The 20,116-nt window shown below is 38.9% G+C and overlaps 2 protein-coding genes across 2 annotated transcripts; one reads left to right on the forward strand and one right to left on the reverse strand.

Moving 5' to 3' along the window:
- Nucleotides 1-439: 439 nt before the first annotated feature.
- On the reverse strand, nucleotides 440-9,275 carry G6PC2 (glucose-6-phosphatase catalytic subunit 2). The gene is made up of 5 exons (XM_085066533.1): nucleotides 9,020-9,275; nucleotides 8,582-8,691; nucleotides 5,410-5,521; nucleotides 4,463-4,578; nucleotides 440-3,276 (listed from the first exon to the last, which is right to left on the reverse strand). Exons 1-5 carry the CDS (start codon nucleotides 9,235-9,237, stop codon nucleotides 2,765-2,767), a joined length of 1,068 nt encoding a protein of 355 aa, XP_084922659.1. The 5' UTR covers nucleotides 9,238-9,275; the 3' UTR covers nucleotides 440-2,764.
- A 5,539-nt stretch (nucleotides 9,276-14,814) lies between these two features.
- Nucleotides 14,815-18,471, forward strand: SPC25 (SPC25 component of NDC80 kinetochore complex). Its single transcript, XM_085066535.1, has 7 exons — nucleotides 14,815-14,922; nucleotides 15,369-15,535; nucleotides 15,625-15,690; nucleotides 16,484-16,630; nucleotides 16,770-16,874; nucleotides 17,191-17,289; nucleotides 18,220-18,471. The coding sequence occupies exons 2-7, from the start codon at nucleotides 15,382-15,384 to the stop codon at nucleotides 18,357-18,359; spliced, it is 711 nt and encodes a 236-aa protein (XP_084922661.1). The 5' UTR covers nucleotides 14,815-14,922; nucleotides 15,369-15,381; the 3' UTR covers nucleotides 18,360-18,471.
- Nucleotides 18,472-20,116: the final 1,645 nt, after the last annotated feature.

Raw genomic sequence — 20,116 nt, forward strand, 5'->3', positions numbered from 1 at the left:
TCTTTAAGTCAAGAATAAAAAATTAACTTTCCCCTGGGTTCCTACTAGTGGAAACAGAAGGATCAATCACATGCTTTCCAACCCCCTTATTACATAGGAAAACTTTAATTCAAAAGGTTTGTGGCCCAAACTAGGCTGCATAGTTAGCTCATCCCTTAAGTGTGTAAGTGCTGTATGTTCCAAATATTAACAATCTAAACATCATCAAAGGCCAGGTGAAATTACAGTTTGTATGTTTAACAATTTGAGCTCTTAATAAGGTCACACAGTCTATTTAAACAAGGATTTAACTGTAATTTTCAACTGCAATAAATTTACTAAAGCCTGAGTAAGGGACATGCAGGTTAATTTCACTGCAACAACTAAATGCCTGGCTCCTGATTTTCAATTCTAATTCTATCAAAATATCAAGATTATATCTTGACACTTGTTTATCCCACCACTCTGGAAAAGGCTAACTCTGTTTGAAGTTTTGGGAGCCCTCTTTGGAGATTCTTTAAGAAGTTGCACAAATCTCCACAGCACAACATTGCTGCTCAGAAAGTGTCTTATTTTATGGCCATTGCACTATCAGTTAATTTCTGAAGTTACTGGTAAAATGACAGTAAAATTTATTCAGGTTTCCCACCATTCTTTGTTTTAGTGATGTTTTAATAGCTGCAGAAAAAATAAGAGGTGGTTCAGACAGGAAGCTGTTCTGTGTCCTTTTCCCTGAAGCACTGAAGTTGCAGAATGAATTAATAGGATACTCCAAGCAAGGGAGCGAGAGCCCATGTCTTCCTACGTATCTGTACGGAGCTTAGAAGAATACTGCAGAAATACCAGCTGTCATTCTACATTTGTGGCTGTGTCTACCCCAAAAGAGGCACCAAGATTTTTTGTCAGTGCTGGGAAACAGAGACTCTAATGTGATTAGAAGCCTAGAAATCTGATGGCTACCCATAACTCCCAGCTTAAATTTGCCACTAAATCCAAATGCTGCTGTGAGAACCTTGGACAACTGTGCACAAAGAATCCCCTACTGCTGGCCAGGAGGAGACAGGAACAGAACAACAGCTCCACCAACCTGCCACTGTTCTGTGATGCCTCTTGTAGGTCATCTTGCTCATAGGGAATAACAAAGCACACAACAATTGAATACAGCTGTAATCTTTGTCATAACTGTCTTTGTTCTTCACTATTTGTGTCTAGTCACATTAGCTTAGAAATTTTGCTTAAGGAGCCACAAGTATAGAAAAGACTGGTTTCAGGTCAGCTGCTGTGGAAAAAAATGTTCAGAGAACCATTACAGAAGATATCAGGAGATGCACAAAGCAGAATACTCCTCAGACTGTTAAAAGCAGATGACTCATTTTCTTAAGTCAGGGTAGTCTTACTAGGCTCTTAATTAAAAATGCCTTGCTTCTGTAATTTGTATCTTGTTCATTCCCAAAGGCCAACACCGAACTATTCACCTTGTTTACCCAATTAAATAAGATCCTTTCAATTTCAATTATCTCCCACCTAACTGGAAGTCTAGAAGCAATATCATGTTTACATCTTCTATGCCTTATTGCTTTCAGATCATATATATGTAGTCCTCATTACCCATATTATAGCCTTACATACTAAGAGTTTATATATGTAGCTTGTACACTAATTATTATGGGATGGTATCAGCAACATATTGCTTAAAGATTGTCCACTGAAAGGGAACATACAACAATAGATGCCAAATAATGAACACAAATGAAAAGTACCCCCCCCTTTGCCTATTCAGAATATCCATTTTATATAGCAAATATATTTTCAACATATTAGTTACTTGTGTGCTTCGGTAAACAAAGCTGACAAGGATATAAACTTGAAATGACAGTCTGCAACCATATTTTCATAATATACACAACTACTAACAGTGATTCAGGCTTGTGACTGTTGATCTGAGAGAATTAGTAGAGAATTACCTTTACAATACACGAGCATGAACATTACTTTTGAGGTCATATACTGAGATAATTTCATTATTGACAACTTCATTTGTTGCTCTCTGTAGATGTACAGAACCCAAAGATTTTTCACACAATATTTATGCATTTTCACTATCAAAGATGTGATCTGTATCATTCATGGTTCATATGACCACTTTCAAAAGTAAAAATTACAAAAACCACACAGTAATGCAAAAATATATTCTACAGAGTCTAATGGAAATAAACTTTTTTTCTCATCTGACTTAATCAGAAGCTGGTTTGCTCAGGAAGCTCAATAAGTTAAATCTAAAGCCTAGTTTATAACTATGCTGGCCTTTTTCACAGTGCCTGGGTACAGCCATACAGTCGTAGGTGGTGTGATACTGTCACACCATTATGTAGCAGTTTAACACACAGTATCTATATATAAAAAAATGAAATATTGAGTATCACTATGTACAAGTGATGCTTGAAGCATCATCTAGCCAGAGATGGACAGAACTAAAAGACCACTATATAGCTAAAAAAAGCTGTTTGATTATACTTTAAAACCTTGTTATGACCCAGAGTATTGGGCCATTTCTAACCATACTGCAGTTGCAATATTTCTAGGAATAAAATCAGCAACTAATATTTCTGAGCTGCCACAGTCATTCTTGAGTGTACTGATTTTGGATGCACTGGTTACTTACCAGGAGTACATCAAAGATGCAGTGGCATCCCCTTGGCTAAAATGAGTTAGCAAAACCGCCTCTGCAAAGGTTCTTGAGCAGTTCACATCCATTCCCACATTTCTAACCATTTTGAAACTTTACCTAATTAAGTTTCTTTTCAGTTGTCCTCATTAACGAGTGGACACAGTACGGAACCAAGGCAACTACAGTCAGAGGCATAGCTGCGCTCTTACAAAAAGAGAGAATGTAGAACAAATACTCAGTATGAGTAGGTATCTTAACAAAATTATACAGCTGCAGCGTAGCTAAAGAAGCAGCTATACACAATATGCGGAAACTTATCTTGCAGCTATTTTTACCTTTGCAGCTCGTGATGAACATTTCAGAATTAATTCCAAGACCTAAACCAAAGAGTGCACCTAAGTTCCTCACCAGTCCAGCAAATGGAGTTGTGTCAATGTTTATCCAGTCTGGGTTGGCACACCACTTCTTGGCCTTTGGAACAGACCATAGCAAGTCAATATCAAGAAGCTTGAGGGATAGATAAAAGCCAAGGGCAAAGATGAAAAGAAACAAATTTGTCTTGATGTACATTCTCAAGCTTGCTGTCTGAATAGCAGGGGTATGCTCAAATGCTTCTGCCACAAGAATGCCTGCGGATTAGAAACTCAGTGTTACAGGGAACAACACACTCATACTTTGAAGAAGCATTTTCTACAGTGTCCCTGTAATTTTACTTTTGAAGACAGAAGAATATATCTGTGTATTTCATACCTGTGTGTGTGTATATATATGTATACACACATACACATACAAAATTTACCAGTTCTGCACTACATTACAAAACCTTTCCTCCCACTCAAAACTGCCACTTTGGGAAAAAAAAATTAAATACCAAGCACTACATGGCTTTTGATATGAGGCATACCTTAGGGCCTGACTGCATCTCCCAGATGACAACCTATCAAATATTAGATGTAAACTGGAACGTTCCTTTTCCAAAAGAGACCCTCACTCAAAGACTGGCTCCAGCAATGCAGAATTCAACACCAGTTCCCACACAGGCTTTGAGTGTTGAAGGAAAAGACACAGAGCACACCTATCTTCTCTTGTACTCATTTTACCCTGGTTGTGAAGAAGGAAAGCTGTTAGCCAGGGCTGCCCAGGCTGCATTGCATCCACAAAAGAGAACATGAGCAGGCAGCCCCTGCTCAATGCGCTGGTGACCCTCCCTAAAATCAGATAGATACTAGAGATACTGCTCATAGCTTGGACTCCCTGATTACCAATTTGAAATATGCTTAAGTAACTCTGAAAAAAGGTATTTTAGCATCTTAAATCATGCAGGGGAGTTTGTCCTGCTATTTACCTTTTGCTCTATTTTGCCCCAGGTCCCTGACCGTGTGTTGTCCACATTGCACACATGCTAGTTTGCACCTGGACACCATTTGAAGTGGCCCAAGTAGCTTCCTTCTGAGAGGAATAACTTCCTCTCCGATCTCTTCCACACAGGCAGCACAGTTAAAGACCAGATGCAGCCAGTACAATGCAGTCAGAGCTAGTCTGAGGCAGTGTGCACATAATACAGTCAGCATCAACTGGCATGTGGAAAAGGGCTCACTCCCTTCACTGTGTGAATTACATAGGCAGCAGGTACATTCTACCTTATGAGTTTTACCTTTACACTATTATCAAATCCCTGATTTTCCTGAGAGTGGACAGAACCACTGGGGCTACAAGATGAGTAGAACTATTAAAAATCTCTTGTTTTCTCTCAATTAAAAAAAAAAAAAAAGTTGCATATATATTACAAAGAAAAGAAAAAAATATCAGCATTACCAGCAAATACTCCAAGAACAACTTGATGAGGAAAATGTGTTGCTATGAATACTCTTGAGATGCACACACTGATCTGGATAATCCAAAAAATACTCCAGAGGAATGACCATGTTAGTCTAAGAGGGAAAAGGAAGTTGCTTAAAAATTAAGACAAGGTATTTCATCTACTTATTTACCCCAAGCCCCACCATGTGAGGCTCACGTTTTTACCAGGCAGAGGTTTACCAAGTAGAGCAGTTTAGAATCAGATTATTAAAAACTAGAAGTCAGTACTAAAAAATTATCAAGAGTGGTTACAGGAACAGACCCCAGAAGTTTCAGGTCCAAGAAACATCTGTGGTTTAAGTGATGAAAGTCATCAACCGCAGGGTAAATTAACACTAATACTTTAAACATATATTTCTCATCATGAAGTCATAGCAAAATGCAAAATCTCAATTATTTCATTACAAAATCCACATAGTGTGGGAACAACCTTGTTAGCCTTGGAAAGAACAGCCACCAAAGCAATTGCAAGACTTCCACACAGAGCTGAGCAACACATGCAAATTTTGTCAACATTATGTGCATTTGCTTTAAAATGGGCTAAGAAGGATGACCATCAAAGCAGCAAATTTATGTACAAACCAAAAAATCCAATACATAATGACAATTAATAGAATTAAAAATTTCCAGCACTGGAGATGTGACACAGCCTTTAATAGGATGGATTCAGAGATACTGCATACAACGTCTGTAAGTTGATAAACACCAACCTGTACAAACGGATAAATCCTCTTAATATACTTTTTCTTCAGCTGAAGTAGATAATAATAAAGGGGTTTTGGGTATTTTTACAAGATAGAACAGACTGTAAATATCTGTTTAAATTAAACCCATTATAAACACTGCATGTATATAAAGAAATATCTGAATATAGTGAGTTAGAATCATGGAAAGACACTGACCTGTGAAGGGTAACAGCTGATTTATCTTTCCATCTAACTGTGTAGCTAAGTGCTGCTGTGACCATTACATACCAAACGCAGGATGATCCCATAGCATGTCCAGATGGGCTTCCTAGTAAAAACAAAAAGGAAATATTCAGCTTAAGAATGATGACTGACATTTGTCATGCAGAAAATGTCTACTTGCAGTTAGTCAGGCATCTAATAATTTAGAAACAAAATGGCTAACGAAGGCTGAAAAAATATCAACTGCTTCTCAAAAGTTAATTTTTGCTATATGAATTTTTCAGAAGGTTCATCTACTGGGAATCTGTAATACTTGTCTGAAATCAAAAAGGTAACACCTTAATCATCTTATATTGGTGTGAGGAAGAATCTTGATTGGAAAACATAGTATTTTCCCATTACTTGGGTTTAAAAACAAATTTTAAAAAAGCATCTAGGGCTCTCTTAGAGCCATAGCACAGAATGTAGAATTTATATATGAGGATCATATGAGAGAAGTTTTGAATGAGCCTCTCCATAATTAAGGGGAGCAACAGAGATTTACCTCTTTGTAAGATTCTAAACTAAAGTGCCAGTGTAACTTCAGATAGCCTTTCCACACTGCCTTTTATCTGCTTCTGCAATTACCATGGTGTTAATGATTGTGTGCTGTGTCTCATTAGCACTATTACAAATCAGGCAATTAACATTTTGGGTAGTTTTGTAATAAATTGAGAAATATGTCTGAAGCATGATGGAAAAACTGTGTCTTTGTGCTTTAGTTTGATTAATCTTATAAATTTTAAGGTGCTGTACATATCAACTAGATTGAAAACAGATTATCAGTGAAAGTGGTACATGAAATGATACTGTAACATATCCAACAGTAGTCTATGACAGGGAACACTCATATAGAGAACAATGGTGATTTCTTTTTAGTCCAAGATATAATAATAGATGTGTAATTTGTTTTAATTTAAAAAAATTAATTGATTTTTCTGGAAACAATATGAAGCCACACAGAAGTTCCTACAACTGTGAAAATTAACAAGAAACAAGGTATGCTGGTATGATACAAGGGAAGTGATTCCTAAAATTACCCTGTACTTCCTTTCCCCTGTTCACCAGATTTACATTCAACAAATCAAAATAGGGAAAGAGGGAAAATTAGTTCACTGGAATCTGTAGTTCCTGGACCTTTACAGCTTGGCTTTCTGTGTAGACAAAAGAGAAGGGACGGGGTTATTTCACTGTCATAATAAATAATTTTGGTTTGAGAATGTGTTATGATCCAGCACTATCTAGTAGGGTGTGGAGTAAAAGAAAATTTCAGTGAAGTAGCAAAGCAGAAATGTCTAGCCAGGACAAGCACAATTATTTCTGACTCCCTGCATTCATTTTTGCTGTTCTGCTTGGTGGTACCTTTAGAGTCATTCTACCAGCTCTTTTGTTAATTTTCCTAACAGACGAGCACTCCTAAACCTCACAGCAGAACAAATGTCACTGATAAGGAAGCAGTAATGTTTTATGCCAGCATTGGAAAAGCTTGTCTTTGCTGTCATCTAGGAAAATGTCATGTAAGAATAATATTCCATAGATCTTCTGCAAATTACCTACTACAAACAGCATAAATTCCACCTTAAGGATTATGTTCTTAAAGCCTTACAAATAGCACAGAAAAAATGGCTGCAGGGTTTTAGTTCAGTTAATTTCAGAAGTACAAACCAAACTCAGGTCCTAGCCTGTTTGCCATGTAGTCATATGAACAGTTCCCTCAGCTTTCCCTTTTGCTGAGACAAGGAGTTTGGGCTTCAGGCTATCCTAGCAGTATTTGGATCTGCCTTTCTCATGTCTGTGGCTGCTTCTCTAATATTTTAATATAAATTTCTATTTAAAAAGCGTGTGAAGTACCATGTAAGCTCACACAATGGCTGTGTGCACATAACAGCTGCACTGACTGCACCTCCTCTTGCTAATGAGAAACAGGTCAGTGTCAGTGTTAATGGTCCAGGATAAGTCTGGAGGTGGGAGAAAATGTGGTCATTATAAGTGCAAAGAAGGAGTCAATATGACAGTTGTACCCACTGGACAGAAATAGGAATGACCTTTCAGAAAGAAAGTAACAAGAAGAAACGTCTTCTGGTTCAAGGAATCAAAATGAAACACGCTGACTGTCTCCTGAGCCAGGGCTTGGAACCATGCAGCACTGAACAGGCTCAGTTCTGAAGGCTTTTGATAAGATCTGAAGGACATGAATACTTTGCATTAGGTCCCAAATGAACTGACTTGAAAGAGACTGCAGATCACATAGAGACCAGGCATTATTAAACCCTGCCTCATACAAGGGCTTAAGCTTCACGTTCACAATTACAATGAGATGTAATGCAGGATATTGTTAACAAAATACAGCTATGCACACTGCTTGAAAGCTTTCAGTGGCATTGACAAGATGCAAAGCACATTAATTTCCACAGTCAGTATATTCTTGGACAGTGAATTAAACTAATTTAGTTTGCTCAAACAAGTTCATCTTATTTCACACAATAGGATTGCACAAGTTCATTTAACTTCAGCAGTATTGCATTTGAGTTCCACAGAGAAGATAATGAGACATAAAAAGTGAAAATATATTGAAAAAGTACATCTTAAAAATAATTTTTCCCCATATATTTGTACACATACTCCCACATACATTCAGTGCCAGTGTCTGGTTCTGGGAAGAGTGGTTCCCTTTCCTATTCATGATACATCATATCATTGATTGCTGAGACTGTTGTTATTTACACTGAACCACCGACTCAGTTTTTGGGGTTTGAATATTTCTTGCAAAAATGAACAAGCCCTCAACTCATCAGCCCCATGGTCTGTCTTGGAAAACATTGAACAATGTATTTCAAAGGTTTTGTGAAAATTTCTTCCCAATATGCCAGTTCATTACAGTAGTAGTTATTTTTAAAATAAATCCCCCTCCCTTGCACCTTTTAAGGGCAATGAAGTAAATATTCTTGTCACACGGCAAATACCTACCTACTGTATTTCTTCCTTTTCCTCTACTTGTTTTTTGTGCTATTTTATACGTGAGCTCTGAGATTTGTGTATCATATAAGACCTTTATTAGTCACATTCTCTCCCCCTTGAAGCCACTATCCCTATTAAATGTACTAATGTAATCTCCAACATTTCTTACCTGGTCCAGTCTCACACGTTATAGGAAACTGTTCAAGGCATGGGCTTGACTGATTAGGATAAATCATCGTTTCTTGCACCCACCAGTATGGGCGATGGCCAAATAAAATCCTGACAAAAAATAAAATAAAAATAAAGCATAAATTCAGTGAAAACATTTTTACATACGAAGGCCTCAGCAAAGCATGATAAATAATGTTACAAAGAATATGAAGAGTTATATTTCCAAAACTATCCTATAATAGTTCTACAGGTTCTTCTCATCACAATGACATTTCAAACATTAAGATATCTTAAATATCTTCATTGTGAATTCCTATTTTATAATTATCAGTGAAAGTCCATTAGTACACTATTCACAGATAGTTTTCTAAACTTGAGGTACACATAGTAACTATTATTAAAAATACGAAATTTTAAAATAAATCCAACTTCTTACCATTTAAATATGAGGTTGAACCAATCACCAATGACTGCCACCCATATCATTTTAGTACCAACCACTTGGTTGAGCTGAAACCAAAGAGGAAAATAAATTGAAAATATATTCCGGGGATCGCCAACATGAGACATAAAATTAAGGAAATCCTGGTAAGCCCTGTAGTCCCTCTGTAAATGCTGAATGATAAGCACGCCATTGCTATGAAGGAGATCCATCTTAATGGATTAAACTGTACTTGCAATATAGTAAAGTTTCTTTAATCTTAAGTTTCTAGTGACCAAGAATGAGAACCATGGAGGGGAGCTATTAAAAAGTGAGAGAAGGTGATTGACGTTGCCTTTATATCATATGGGCCTGGTGTACCCAGCCATTCCTGAAACACGTGGCTCCAAATCTCCAGGAAAGCACATGAGTCTGTTAGCACTGGAAAGCTTTTTTGTTTGCAAATTTTAATTGTAGGAAGCTAAGTGAAGTACATGCTGAGCAGCAGCAAATTGTGGGGAAAGTTTTGTGGAAACACAGTGTGTGACCTGTGCAATCCTTTGTATGAACAGTTGGAACATGTTTGCTTAAATTTTTTCACAGTTCATTTCTCTGTAGGATGGACATTGGTAATGTGTGTACTTCATTAAGAGTTGCCTGTTTAAAGGATAGAAAGAATACACAAGTAACTGACCTTTGCAGAACTGTCACTGAAGCTGTACATTTCACTTTGAAACAGAACTTGGCTACCATGCTGCAACTAATATTTTGCACAACACATTTTTTCAGTCAGGGAAAGTACAACCAGCATCCACATACCAATAATGCTGTAGAGCTCTAGGTTTATTTTTAGAGCAGCAATATTCTTAAAACACTGAAAAACAACTGTTTTCTTCATACAAGAAGCCTGTTAATGCAGGGCACAATGCAGAGGATGCTCAGTCTCTGAGTCACCTTTCAGTACCACCATTCTTGTGCACTGCTTACATGACGCCAGTCCTACACCCCTCTGCCAAGCAGGAGCTGCAGCCCCCATTCTTGCTGCCCAGCCCAACAGAAATGAGACCTGCTTTACAAACCAGAGCAAGGTTGAGAACAGATAATCAAGTACTTCCCTGAAGTGTTGTCAAGTGAAGCAGAGCAGCTCTCCAGGACAAACAGCCAAGAGCAAACAGATTCTGCCACACAGAAGGAGTTTAAAATATTACAGCAGGTAATATATTAGCATATCATATTTATCAATATTACTACTAATAACTGTATCATACAAGATTATGTTCATTTCAGGTGGCTTAATGAAAACAGCTTTTTCTGCAAGAGATTAAATGTATACTAAAACCCTCATGATACCAACTTCTGATATTATCAGATGGCAAGAGGAAAACTTCAAGCTCTTTATCAAGCTCTAATATTCTGATGTGTCTTCTATCAAATTATTATCTGTGTATTTGAAACACTGTGAGTCAGAAGACAAAAGCAGCTCTATATATGTACTGCATGCTTCCCTAACACTCTTTCCATGCACTTCAAGCTAAACTGCAAAAGCTGTGGAGAAAAAGATGTGAACTACTTAACTGTTTTTGCTGAAGAGGGGCTTAATGGCTTAAGAGGGCTTTATGATGTGTGGTCAGGAAAGTCACATGGAAACATTAAGTAGATTCAACAAATAAGGCATGACAATTAAATGGACGTACAAGATTTCTCTTCCTGACACAATATCACATTTACTTTAACTACTCCCATTTACTTTAGCTATTAATAGTCTGGTTTAAAAAAAAAATTTAGCAGATTTAAATCCTCTATGTTTACTGCTACCAATTGCATTAAGCCATTTAGCAAACCTTAAAAGTTCTGTGCACTGCTTCTGAATAACTACAATATTTTTCTATATATTGACCAAAGTATTCACTTCAATTAGTGTTATCTGATTTCAAGGAAAACCCTTCCAAATGCAAAATTTCATGATATTTCAACAACAAAAAAAATTCCTAGCTTTTGAGCTGAAAATATTTGAGGAGGTTTGTTTCTTGCTAAGCTGTATACCTTACTGTTTTTCAGAGTCTGCAGCACTTGTTATATAAATGAATGATGGAATTAATTTTCCCTCTCCCAGTACTTTCCCAAGACAACACTTGTTTAGAAATCTCTCTCTAATAACTCTTTATACCTTACTGCTACAGAAAATGTCCTTTTGCTTCATTTTTTTACTGCAAAAGTACTTCACTTTTAAAGATAAGTAAGACTTACAGTAACAACAGTAAAAATCACTCTTTTAGACATGTCTTTTAGAGCACAGGTTTGGCCTTCATATAATCAGATTAATTCTTAGTTCAAAGAAAAAAACCTTTAAAATGCTATCTTTTCATATAATTTTTAATTTATTGATGATTTCTTGATTTATGATGTTTTCCAAGACATACAAAACCAGAGGGCTTATATATATATGTGTGTGTGTGTATATATATGCATATATAAACACACACATAAAATGTAAAAACAAGACTCATGCTGATGATCCACTGAAGGAAGGATAAAATGTTTATGGCTCCCTTGCACCTTACATATTAGAGCAAATATTACATAATGGTCATCAGATGTTAGGTAAATGTTTGCAAGGGAGGGAAAAGCCAGCAAAGCAAACATTTTTTAAAACACTGTTAATGGAGGCCTATGTACTGGGCTTACCTTTCTGGTACATTATGCTTAGTTAATTGAACAATAACATTAATTTCCACACCAATATTTCCACTGGCACTGGACCAACTACAAGGTTTAATGAGCAATTTACTAAGTTCATCAGCAGACACTGTATACAACAGCTGACAGCTATTTTCTTAGGTGATTTTCTAAGTGGAACACTGAGAAGATACACCTTGATTTTTTAATTAGGAAGAGAAGAATATTTCAAGAAGCTTGTGCTTTCTCTCTCTTGTTTTTTACTTTCTTTCTTATCCCATGCCCTCAAGCATTCCTCACTGGACCCAGGCTTTTTTTAGGGTTTGACTGACCGATACATGCTTAGCAATAGCTAACATGACCCAGTCTCCTTCTCTTTGTTCTGCCACCTTAATCTGATCTTTCTTAATTCACACAGTCATTACTCTACTATAAATTTAATTATGCAAATACACAAAACCAACAAAACTAATCTGTGCACTATAACTGCCAGAGCTCAGTACTTGTTTACATTAGTTTGTGTTTGTATGTGCAACAGTATAAATGATGCAAACACATGGAATACAATTCTGGCATGTCTAAGAAAAGGTGACATCTAAGGAGTTTTACTCACTGTAAGGATGAAGAGCTACCCTTTAGAAATTAGAAGCAACTTAGAGAGGATAGAATTCCTTCAAGTTCCATGAACTGCAGGCAGAAATGGAACTGGACCCAATAGGGCAACAATCTCCAGCTCATTTTTTAACTTCCCTTTCCAATAAGATCCCTGTTTTACAGTCATTCTCTAATCCCTGAAACTAGCCTTCTCTAATTCTTAAAATCAGCCCTATGCCAACCCCAGTCCAGGCAGTCAGAAACCTGTCTCAAGAAGTAGCTGACTGTGTTTCTTAGCACCAGCACTTCCATTTTGTGTTTCTCTAGCAGTGTCCTTCTAAGCTGCAGTAGCTCCTCCAACCCTGAGCTAGACTTTTCAGCTGCCGCTTAACCCAGCACTGGAACAACCCAGGATGGACTTTCTGTTAGCAATAAAATATAGCAACAGATTTTTGCTGGTTTGACTGCAGGGAACTGTCACCCTGCTGCTGTGCCCCTTGGAACCCTGAGTTTAACCAAGTAGCCTGGGGTTAAAAGGACACCCATGAAGAGCTAGAAAATGCAGAAAACTGGTACATAGCACAGTTGTCCCCAGCCAAACTCATAGTGCTAAAAATTGGGTAAATAATGGTTGGAACTTTTTTCCATCTGTGCCTACTCTGTGGCTTGCTATGACAGATACTTAGACAAAAACATTTCATAACAAGCATTAGGGAGGCTTAGCTGACAACATTTCTGTCTATGGAGCGTCTTGAGTCAGACCTAGCAGAGGACTGGAAAAGCATCTGACCTGCACTAGTTTGGGTCATGAGGCTACATTCCTGTTTGTAGCTGGCAAGAGCTGTCAGTTTGAACAGAAAACTAATACTTGCCAAAATCACTGTGCTTCCCTGAAACAAACACTTGGTAAACTGACTGTGGAGAGTAGTGAGTAGGGTTGAAGTTAGGTTATAGTACAGTTCATGTTTCTCAAAACCTCTAAATCTATCAGAAAATAAATCAATTGTGGTATGGATTTTGCCAGTAAATATCACAGGCTATGTTTAGTCTTTGGTGGGTGAAGGTGTAAAACAAAGGAATAGGACTAATGAAATCTAGAAAAATTCACTGATGAAAAAAGATACCTAACATTTTTGAGCTAGTGCCAGCTACTGTGGGGCTAGTGCCATTCTCTGTGTTAACAAAAGGATTCAGAAGAGACCAGGCTCCAGAGCCCACCAAAAGATTATGGATAAGAAAATAGGACTTGTTTAGATTAGATTAATTTGTATATATTAAACTCCAGTGTCTAGGAAAATTGTGTATTCAGAAAATTATAATCTGAAATAATAATAGCTAATGAAGTCAGGGGCAACTCTGAAACTTTATACTAACAGCATGCACTTGGCTAGGAGAGAAATGTTCCTAAGGTCATAAGGTATAGGCTCCATAAAAAAAAAAAGTCATAAGGTATAGGCTCCATAGTGCCCAAATTCATACATGGCTAGGTAATCATTCTTGGACCAGCCCAACTTCAGTATGTTTAAGTATGAAGCAGGTGAGAAACAGGGGTCTATTAGTTTTAGGAATAATGCTAAGGAAACTGTGAAATCTGGAGGATGGTGTGTCCAAGTCAAACGAGACAGGAATACAGTAGGGTAGGAGTGTCTATACAAGAAGTTTGTACAAGAGTAATGCAACTAATAGTTGGTGGTGCCAGTTCAGACTTTACTATGCATCCGGAGGGTGGCAGGTAGTAATTAATACTTTTAGACAGCAAACCTCAGAGCCATGCTACATTTACATTATTCTGAGATTATCTAAATAGCATTGGGATAAACTAAAGGTAGGAGTAATTGGTTAGTTATGGTAACAAAATAAATAAAAGTAGCTTTCATGATAAACTGAAGGCTGCTACCTCGGATCACAAACCAGAGCTTATCAAGAGCTAAAAGGGAATATAAACAACTGGAGAAAAGCCAGCCACACTGCCATAAAGAGCAAACTCACAATGACAGAGTTTGATGGCAAATGTTTGACTCGGTACAGGCAGGGCTGCTGTACGGTGGGTTTGCTCACACCAAAAAGGACGGAATTACCCCAGCAGGCCAGCCTCCAGTCAGAACGAGCTTCGTCCACTTTCTTGAGAGAATGCAGGCCGGGCGAATTAAAAAGCAATTCGGAACCTCACAAAATTTAGGACCGGTTACCGCAAGTGTTCCGTGAGTCAACCAGACACTGCAAACAAGCTGTGCCTTCAAAGGAGAGTAAGAGAGCCGGGCTGTTTGTTCAGCACCCAGAAGGCTGTTTCCCTCACCGGCCCCACACGCAGCCCCGCCATCGCCCCATGAGCAGACCCTGAGAAAACATCTCGATGCCAACAGGTGGGGAAACGGAGGGACTCCCGGCAGCCGCCCCCTCCCGGCAGCCGCCCCCTCCCGGCAGCCGCCCCCTCCCGGCAGCCGCCCCCTCCCGGCAGCCGCCCCCTCAGGGCCCCGGCCCGCCCTGCCCCTCCCCTCACGGCGGCCGCGCCTCACCATGGCGGCCACGCCTCGCGCGCGGCACCGCAGCAACGGCCCGGCGGGCCCGGGGCGCGGCTCAGCCAATCAGCGGCGCGCTTGCTGCGGGGCGGTGCGGAGCGGCCGTTGGTGGCGGGAAGCTCGGACGCGGTGGGTGCGGGCCTGGCCCGGGCCGGAGCTCAGCGAGGGGCTCGGCGCCGGAGCTCAGCGAGGGGGCTCAGCGAGGGGCTCAGCGAGGGGGTCGGCGCCGGAGCTCAGCGAGGGGGCTCAGCGAGGGGGTCGGCGCCGGGGCTCAGCGCCGGGGATCAGCGAGGGGCTCAGCGAGGGGCTCAGCGCCGGGGCTCAGCGCCGGAGCTCAGCGCAGGGACTTAACGAGGGGCTCAGCGGCGGGCAGCTCCCGGGCCGGCGGGGCGGGAAGGGCGGGGTGCTCCGGCAGCGGCCGCCGAGCGCTCGCAGAGGTGCCAGGGAAAGGCGGCTCCCGCCGAGCCAATGGCAACACCAGCGCGGCGAGGCGGGAGGTGCAGCCCCGAGCGTTTGTCCGTGAGTCACACCCGCTGTCGCCTCCTGTGACCTGACCTGCTGCTGTTCGCTTACAGGGGTGGTACAGCCATGGGGCCTGAACAGACAGAAGATGAAATAGCACCCTTTGAAAGAGACATGAAAGAGTTTTGGATTCAGTTTAAAATCAGCTACAGCACTGAACAGATCAGCCAGACGTCTGCGCTGAGAGAGTCGTGCAAGGAGGCTATAGAAGCTCTTTCAGGTAAAAAGGCTCTTGAGTTCCTGTTAATTCTACTTTTTGCAAGTTATCGTCAAACTTTTTCAGATAACTGAAGTAACTTTCCATTACAGAGAAATGGTCCAAGAAGCTGAAAGAAGAGGACCTGATGATTGACAAAATTCAGGAGTGTAACAATGGTACAGTATGGTGTTTTATTTATTGTGTCCAGCCTTTATAAAACTAACTCAATACAGCTGAGTAGTATTTTTAACTTCACATTTAAAAAGGTAAGTAATAGTGTAAGAATGATGATAGAATTAGGGTAAGATAGAGTTGGTTACAATGTAAATTTACAATGTAAATTTCAAGGCAAAAGCAGTTTGTTGAAAAACTTCGATAGTGCAAAAATACAAAAGTCTGGTAAAAGTTTTCTGCAGAGAGCTTAAGTATTTAAGACAATAAAGTATCTGAATTTTCTGGCTGCAGTAGGAAAAGTAAATTAAATTGCTTAGTAAAGGTAAGTATTGTGAGGTTATTTATGCTTTTTCCATATTAGTAAGAGAATACTCTCAGTTCATCAGTCTAGGGTTAACTTGTCTAAATTTGGTAAACTTCAGAATATCAGGTAAAAAATACTGCAACTCTCCTATCAGTCATTGTTTCCATTCTTGGCTTTCTGTCATTATTTGTGGGCAGGAGTCACCATTTTCATGCTTTGAAGATGTATGTAGTGCTGGCACCAGAAACAAGTTTCATCTTATTAAAGTATCAGAGAAGCTCCATACCGTGTAGCTTCTCTTAGGAATAACTTTAACTTTCAGCTTTCATTTGTTGCTCTTGGTATAGTTAAACTGACTTCTTTCTGCAGCTAAGGTAGCATGCATTCCACTATGTTTTATTCATATAAATAATTTAAAACTACTTACGTTTTAAATAGCAGGGATGTACTTAATCAACTGTATATGTTCATATTTTCTTGCCTCCTTTCAGAGATTCTCCAGCAGAGGAAATACATAGCTGAAAAGGAAGAGCAGTTGACAGAAATAAAGTTGAAGCTAAGTCAAGAAGAAGAGCAACAGAAAAACTTGGCTGACAGCATCCAAGAGCTTAAAGAAGAGTTGATGAAGAAAATGGAAAGTAAGAGGAGTATAATAAGTAAATTTTAATTGAAGGAGTTGTTCTCAACACTTGCTCTTTATGGCCTTTCTGCTGTTCCAAATGTTTTTTCATGTGCTTGTTTTGCCTTTCATACTCACTATGGATTTTAAAATTCTAGTAAAATCTTCTAAAAATGAAGCTGCCAAGGAGAAAGTGGAAAAAGTGAGCAAGACTAAAACATTGTTTAAAGAGCGTCTTGCATTGGAGATGCGTAGAATTCACGGTAAGTTTCTGTCGTTTCCACAGTTCCTGTGTGCACTGATACAATGTGGTTCATGTTGGATTGTTTGGATTGTTCAGTGAAAAACACACGAGCTTACACACCTGGTCAGTTGTCTTAGCTCAGCTATTACAACTGCCCCTCAAATGGCAAAATATGTTAAAATGCATTTATCATACAAAGAGATAGTGGTTGCTTGATCTGTGAGTGTTCTAAGAATATTAATTGAAACTAACTTAATGTTGTGATTTTTAGTCATCATTATGACTCTCCAGCAGAGGTTAATGGTGTTAATTAATTCTGTTTGTGTTTATTTTAGATGAACAATTGCAGTTTATATTCAGACACATTGACCACAAAGATCCTGACAAGCCATACATGTTTACCCTTTCCCTAAATGAACAAGGAGATTATGAAGGTATGTGAAATTTGAACACTTAACTAAGAGAACTAAATCTGATGTCCCTATTTGAAAACAAGGAGGAGAGGAGTAAAATCATCCTTGCCTTCCAATTTCTGAATGAAAAATCTTGCAATGGTAATATAGTTTCTTTAATTATGTTTGTTATATTAACTTATGTGAAAATACAACTGCTTATCTCCCCTCCATTTGTGGGGATGGTGTTTACTTTGTATCAAGCAAAGCAGGAGAAGGAGGATATACAGATAAGGGTGCTTAATTTTTTAGTTTGTTTATGGTAGAGTGGGTGTGTATGCTGCCAGGCATATTTCAACTTGTTCCAGAAGCCCTAGAGGGCAGAAAAAAGGTGATATAGGTGAAAGAATAAAACTTGAAATCCAGCATTCCCCTTTCGTAAGGGCACAGCCTTTTGGATATCAGAGCTGGTTTTGCTATATGGATCTTACTTCAGTTATTAAATTTGAGCTATATAGCTTCTAGACAGGTGCTACTGGGGCTCTGCCATGCCTGTAAGTATGAACTGAACAGATTACTGGTTTTACTGATTCAAACATAAACTGATGAAGTTAAAAGTCTATCACAGGCTGGGCTACATCAGTTTACAACCAGCTTGCCTGCAGAGCAACAAAATGGTTTAGGAATGCATTTCAGTTTTTGAGCAGGCTATGGATTCCTGGGAGTTGCTGTAACAACTCAAGTGGGAGCATAGCACTGAGTGACAGGTCAGGAAATCAAAAAACCAGTTACATTCTTTGAGGCTTTCTCTTTGCTGAAAAAAAATGAGGCTACTCAAAAATAATGCAGGTGGGAGCTAAAACATAAAAAGATAACAAACTACATTAATATTTCATAAGCATGGAAGAGCACTAATATTGATTTATTTTTTTTAATAGTAGTCTAATGTGTTGCATATTTGTGTCATTTTAGTGACTTCCTGTACTCCTCCTCTGGACTGTATCGCAGAGTTACAGCTCAAACTGAGAGAAACTAACAATTTTTCTGCATTTGTTGCCAACATCAGAAAAGCTTTCACTGCTTTATCATATAAACAGTGTGCACCAAACTAGCCTGTACCTCTCTTTTTCGCTGCAGAGCACTCTTATTTCCTTTCTGGTGGTGAAAGTATGTATTTATCCATGTCTGACTCCTCATTTCTAAATAAAGATAATGAAAACAGTATTTTAGTCCACTGTTTTCTAGACACATTTTGGATCATTCTTCGAACAACAGTATCAGCAGCTACTGCCTTAACTGAATGTCTCTGGACATGTAAGTTTTGATCCATTACTTCCATTAATGATGTATTGATTTGTATTTAGCTACCCCAGGGAGATATTCAAAATAAAGTACCTTCTGTAGTTTGTGTCTCTTTTCCAAAAGCATTGATGTGTCTGTCAGGTTTCTGTATGGTTGAAATAGCCCTGAAACCTATCAAAAAAACAAGTATGCTGAAACTTAGCACTGACTTCAGTTACTTGTGTCACAGGTCATTGTCTTAATTTTTACCCTAACTTGTACTCTACAATGTTAGTATTTCTATTCGTGAATCTAAATGGTTGTTTTTCTTCTGGTCTGTTAAACTTTGTCATTGGAAGTCTTTTCACATGGCTAAGCCTGAAGTATGAAATATAGTGGTTACAGATAAATCATGTGTGTATTTTGCATCTTATCAAGAAGACTATTATTGCCACAGTGCTCAGCTTTGATTTAAAATACTATTTTTCTATCTTGTAAAATGTTTTCCTTTTTACAGAATATTTACATGGACAGTTGCAATAAGAAAAAAATGCCTTATTTGATGACATACCATAGTTCACATAAAATCTTAACTAAATTCAGTCTTAGAAATTCTAGTGAATAAAAAACTAGTATTTAAGACCTGGCCATTTGGGCATGTTTAAATGTGATGATGCTAGTCAAATACTCTTAATACAGTAGAGAATATTTCCCAGTTAGCTCTGAACTGTATTGTACATCACTTGGTTTGTCTAAACTTATCCATACAGCTTGATGGGTGCACCACAGACTACACCCTCAACCTATGAGTGCAATTTAACAAAAAAAAGTAAGAGGTAATCTTCCATTTCTTCTCCCCTGTGCGATATAATTTGCTCTTTTCTAAGTAATGCATCATCTTCCTTGGTATGCCCTATTGATTTTTTTTCCTCTGCTACAGCCAGTATACGTAAAGAGCAGTAAGAAGGGTATAGGTGCCAACTGATTACGCTGCAATTTTGGAACAGAATGGCAGCAGAGGATTACTAAGCACTTCCAAATGACAAATCAAACAAATCTTCAATTTCTGCCTTGTCCATAAACCTGTGGACAAAGGTTTGTCCATAAACCTGTGGACAGAGGGCCTGTGTCCTCTCTGAGAATTCTGTAACTGACTATGGGACAATGAGGCAAAGGATGGAGCCTGACTCCAAGGGTCTCATTGTTCATTAGTGCATTTGCTCCTTTTCAGTCAGATTAGCAGGAATATTTAAGTTGCAGGTATTTCTTTCAACTAACTGCTTCTACCACTAAAAGAATGCTGTAGGCATTTTATGTAGGTCAATAGACTAGCCAGTTTAAAAAAAAATATATTGAGCCAGCTCTGCGCTTGTCACTTCTATCATCTCCGAGGCATTACAGCTGCTGTTGGCATCTCATCCTTCCCCAGACAGAAGCCCTTACGTTCCATGAGAGAAAGCCTGTCCTTTCTGGCTTCTCACTAATGCCATTGCCCTCATAGCAGGAATGACTGTTAATTTTGAAGCATACCTTGCCCTACTTCACCTGTCTGTGCCAAGCCCCTCTGAGCTGCTCTGAAAGTAACAAC

Source organism: Lichenostomus cassidix, chromosome 7 (assembly GCF_008360975.1).
Source record: "Lichenostomus cassidix isolate B80296 chromosome 7, HeHo_3.0, whole genome shotgun sequence".
Lineage (NCBI taxonomy): Eukaryota > Metazoa > Chordata > Aves > Passeriformes > Meliphagidae > Lichenostomus > Lichenostomus cassidix.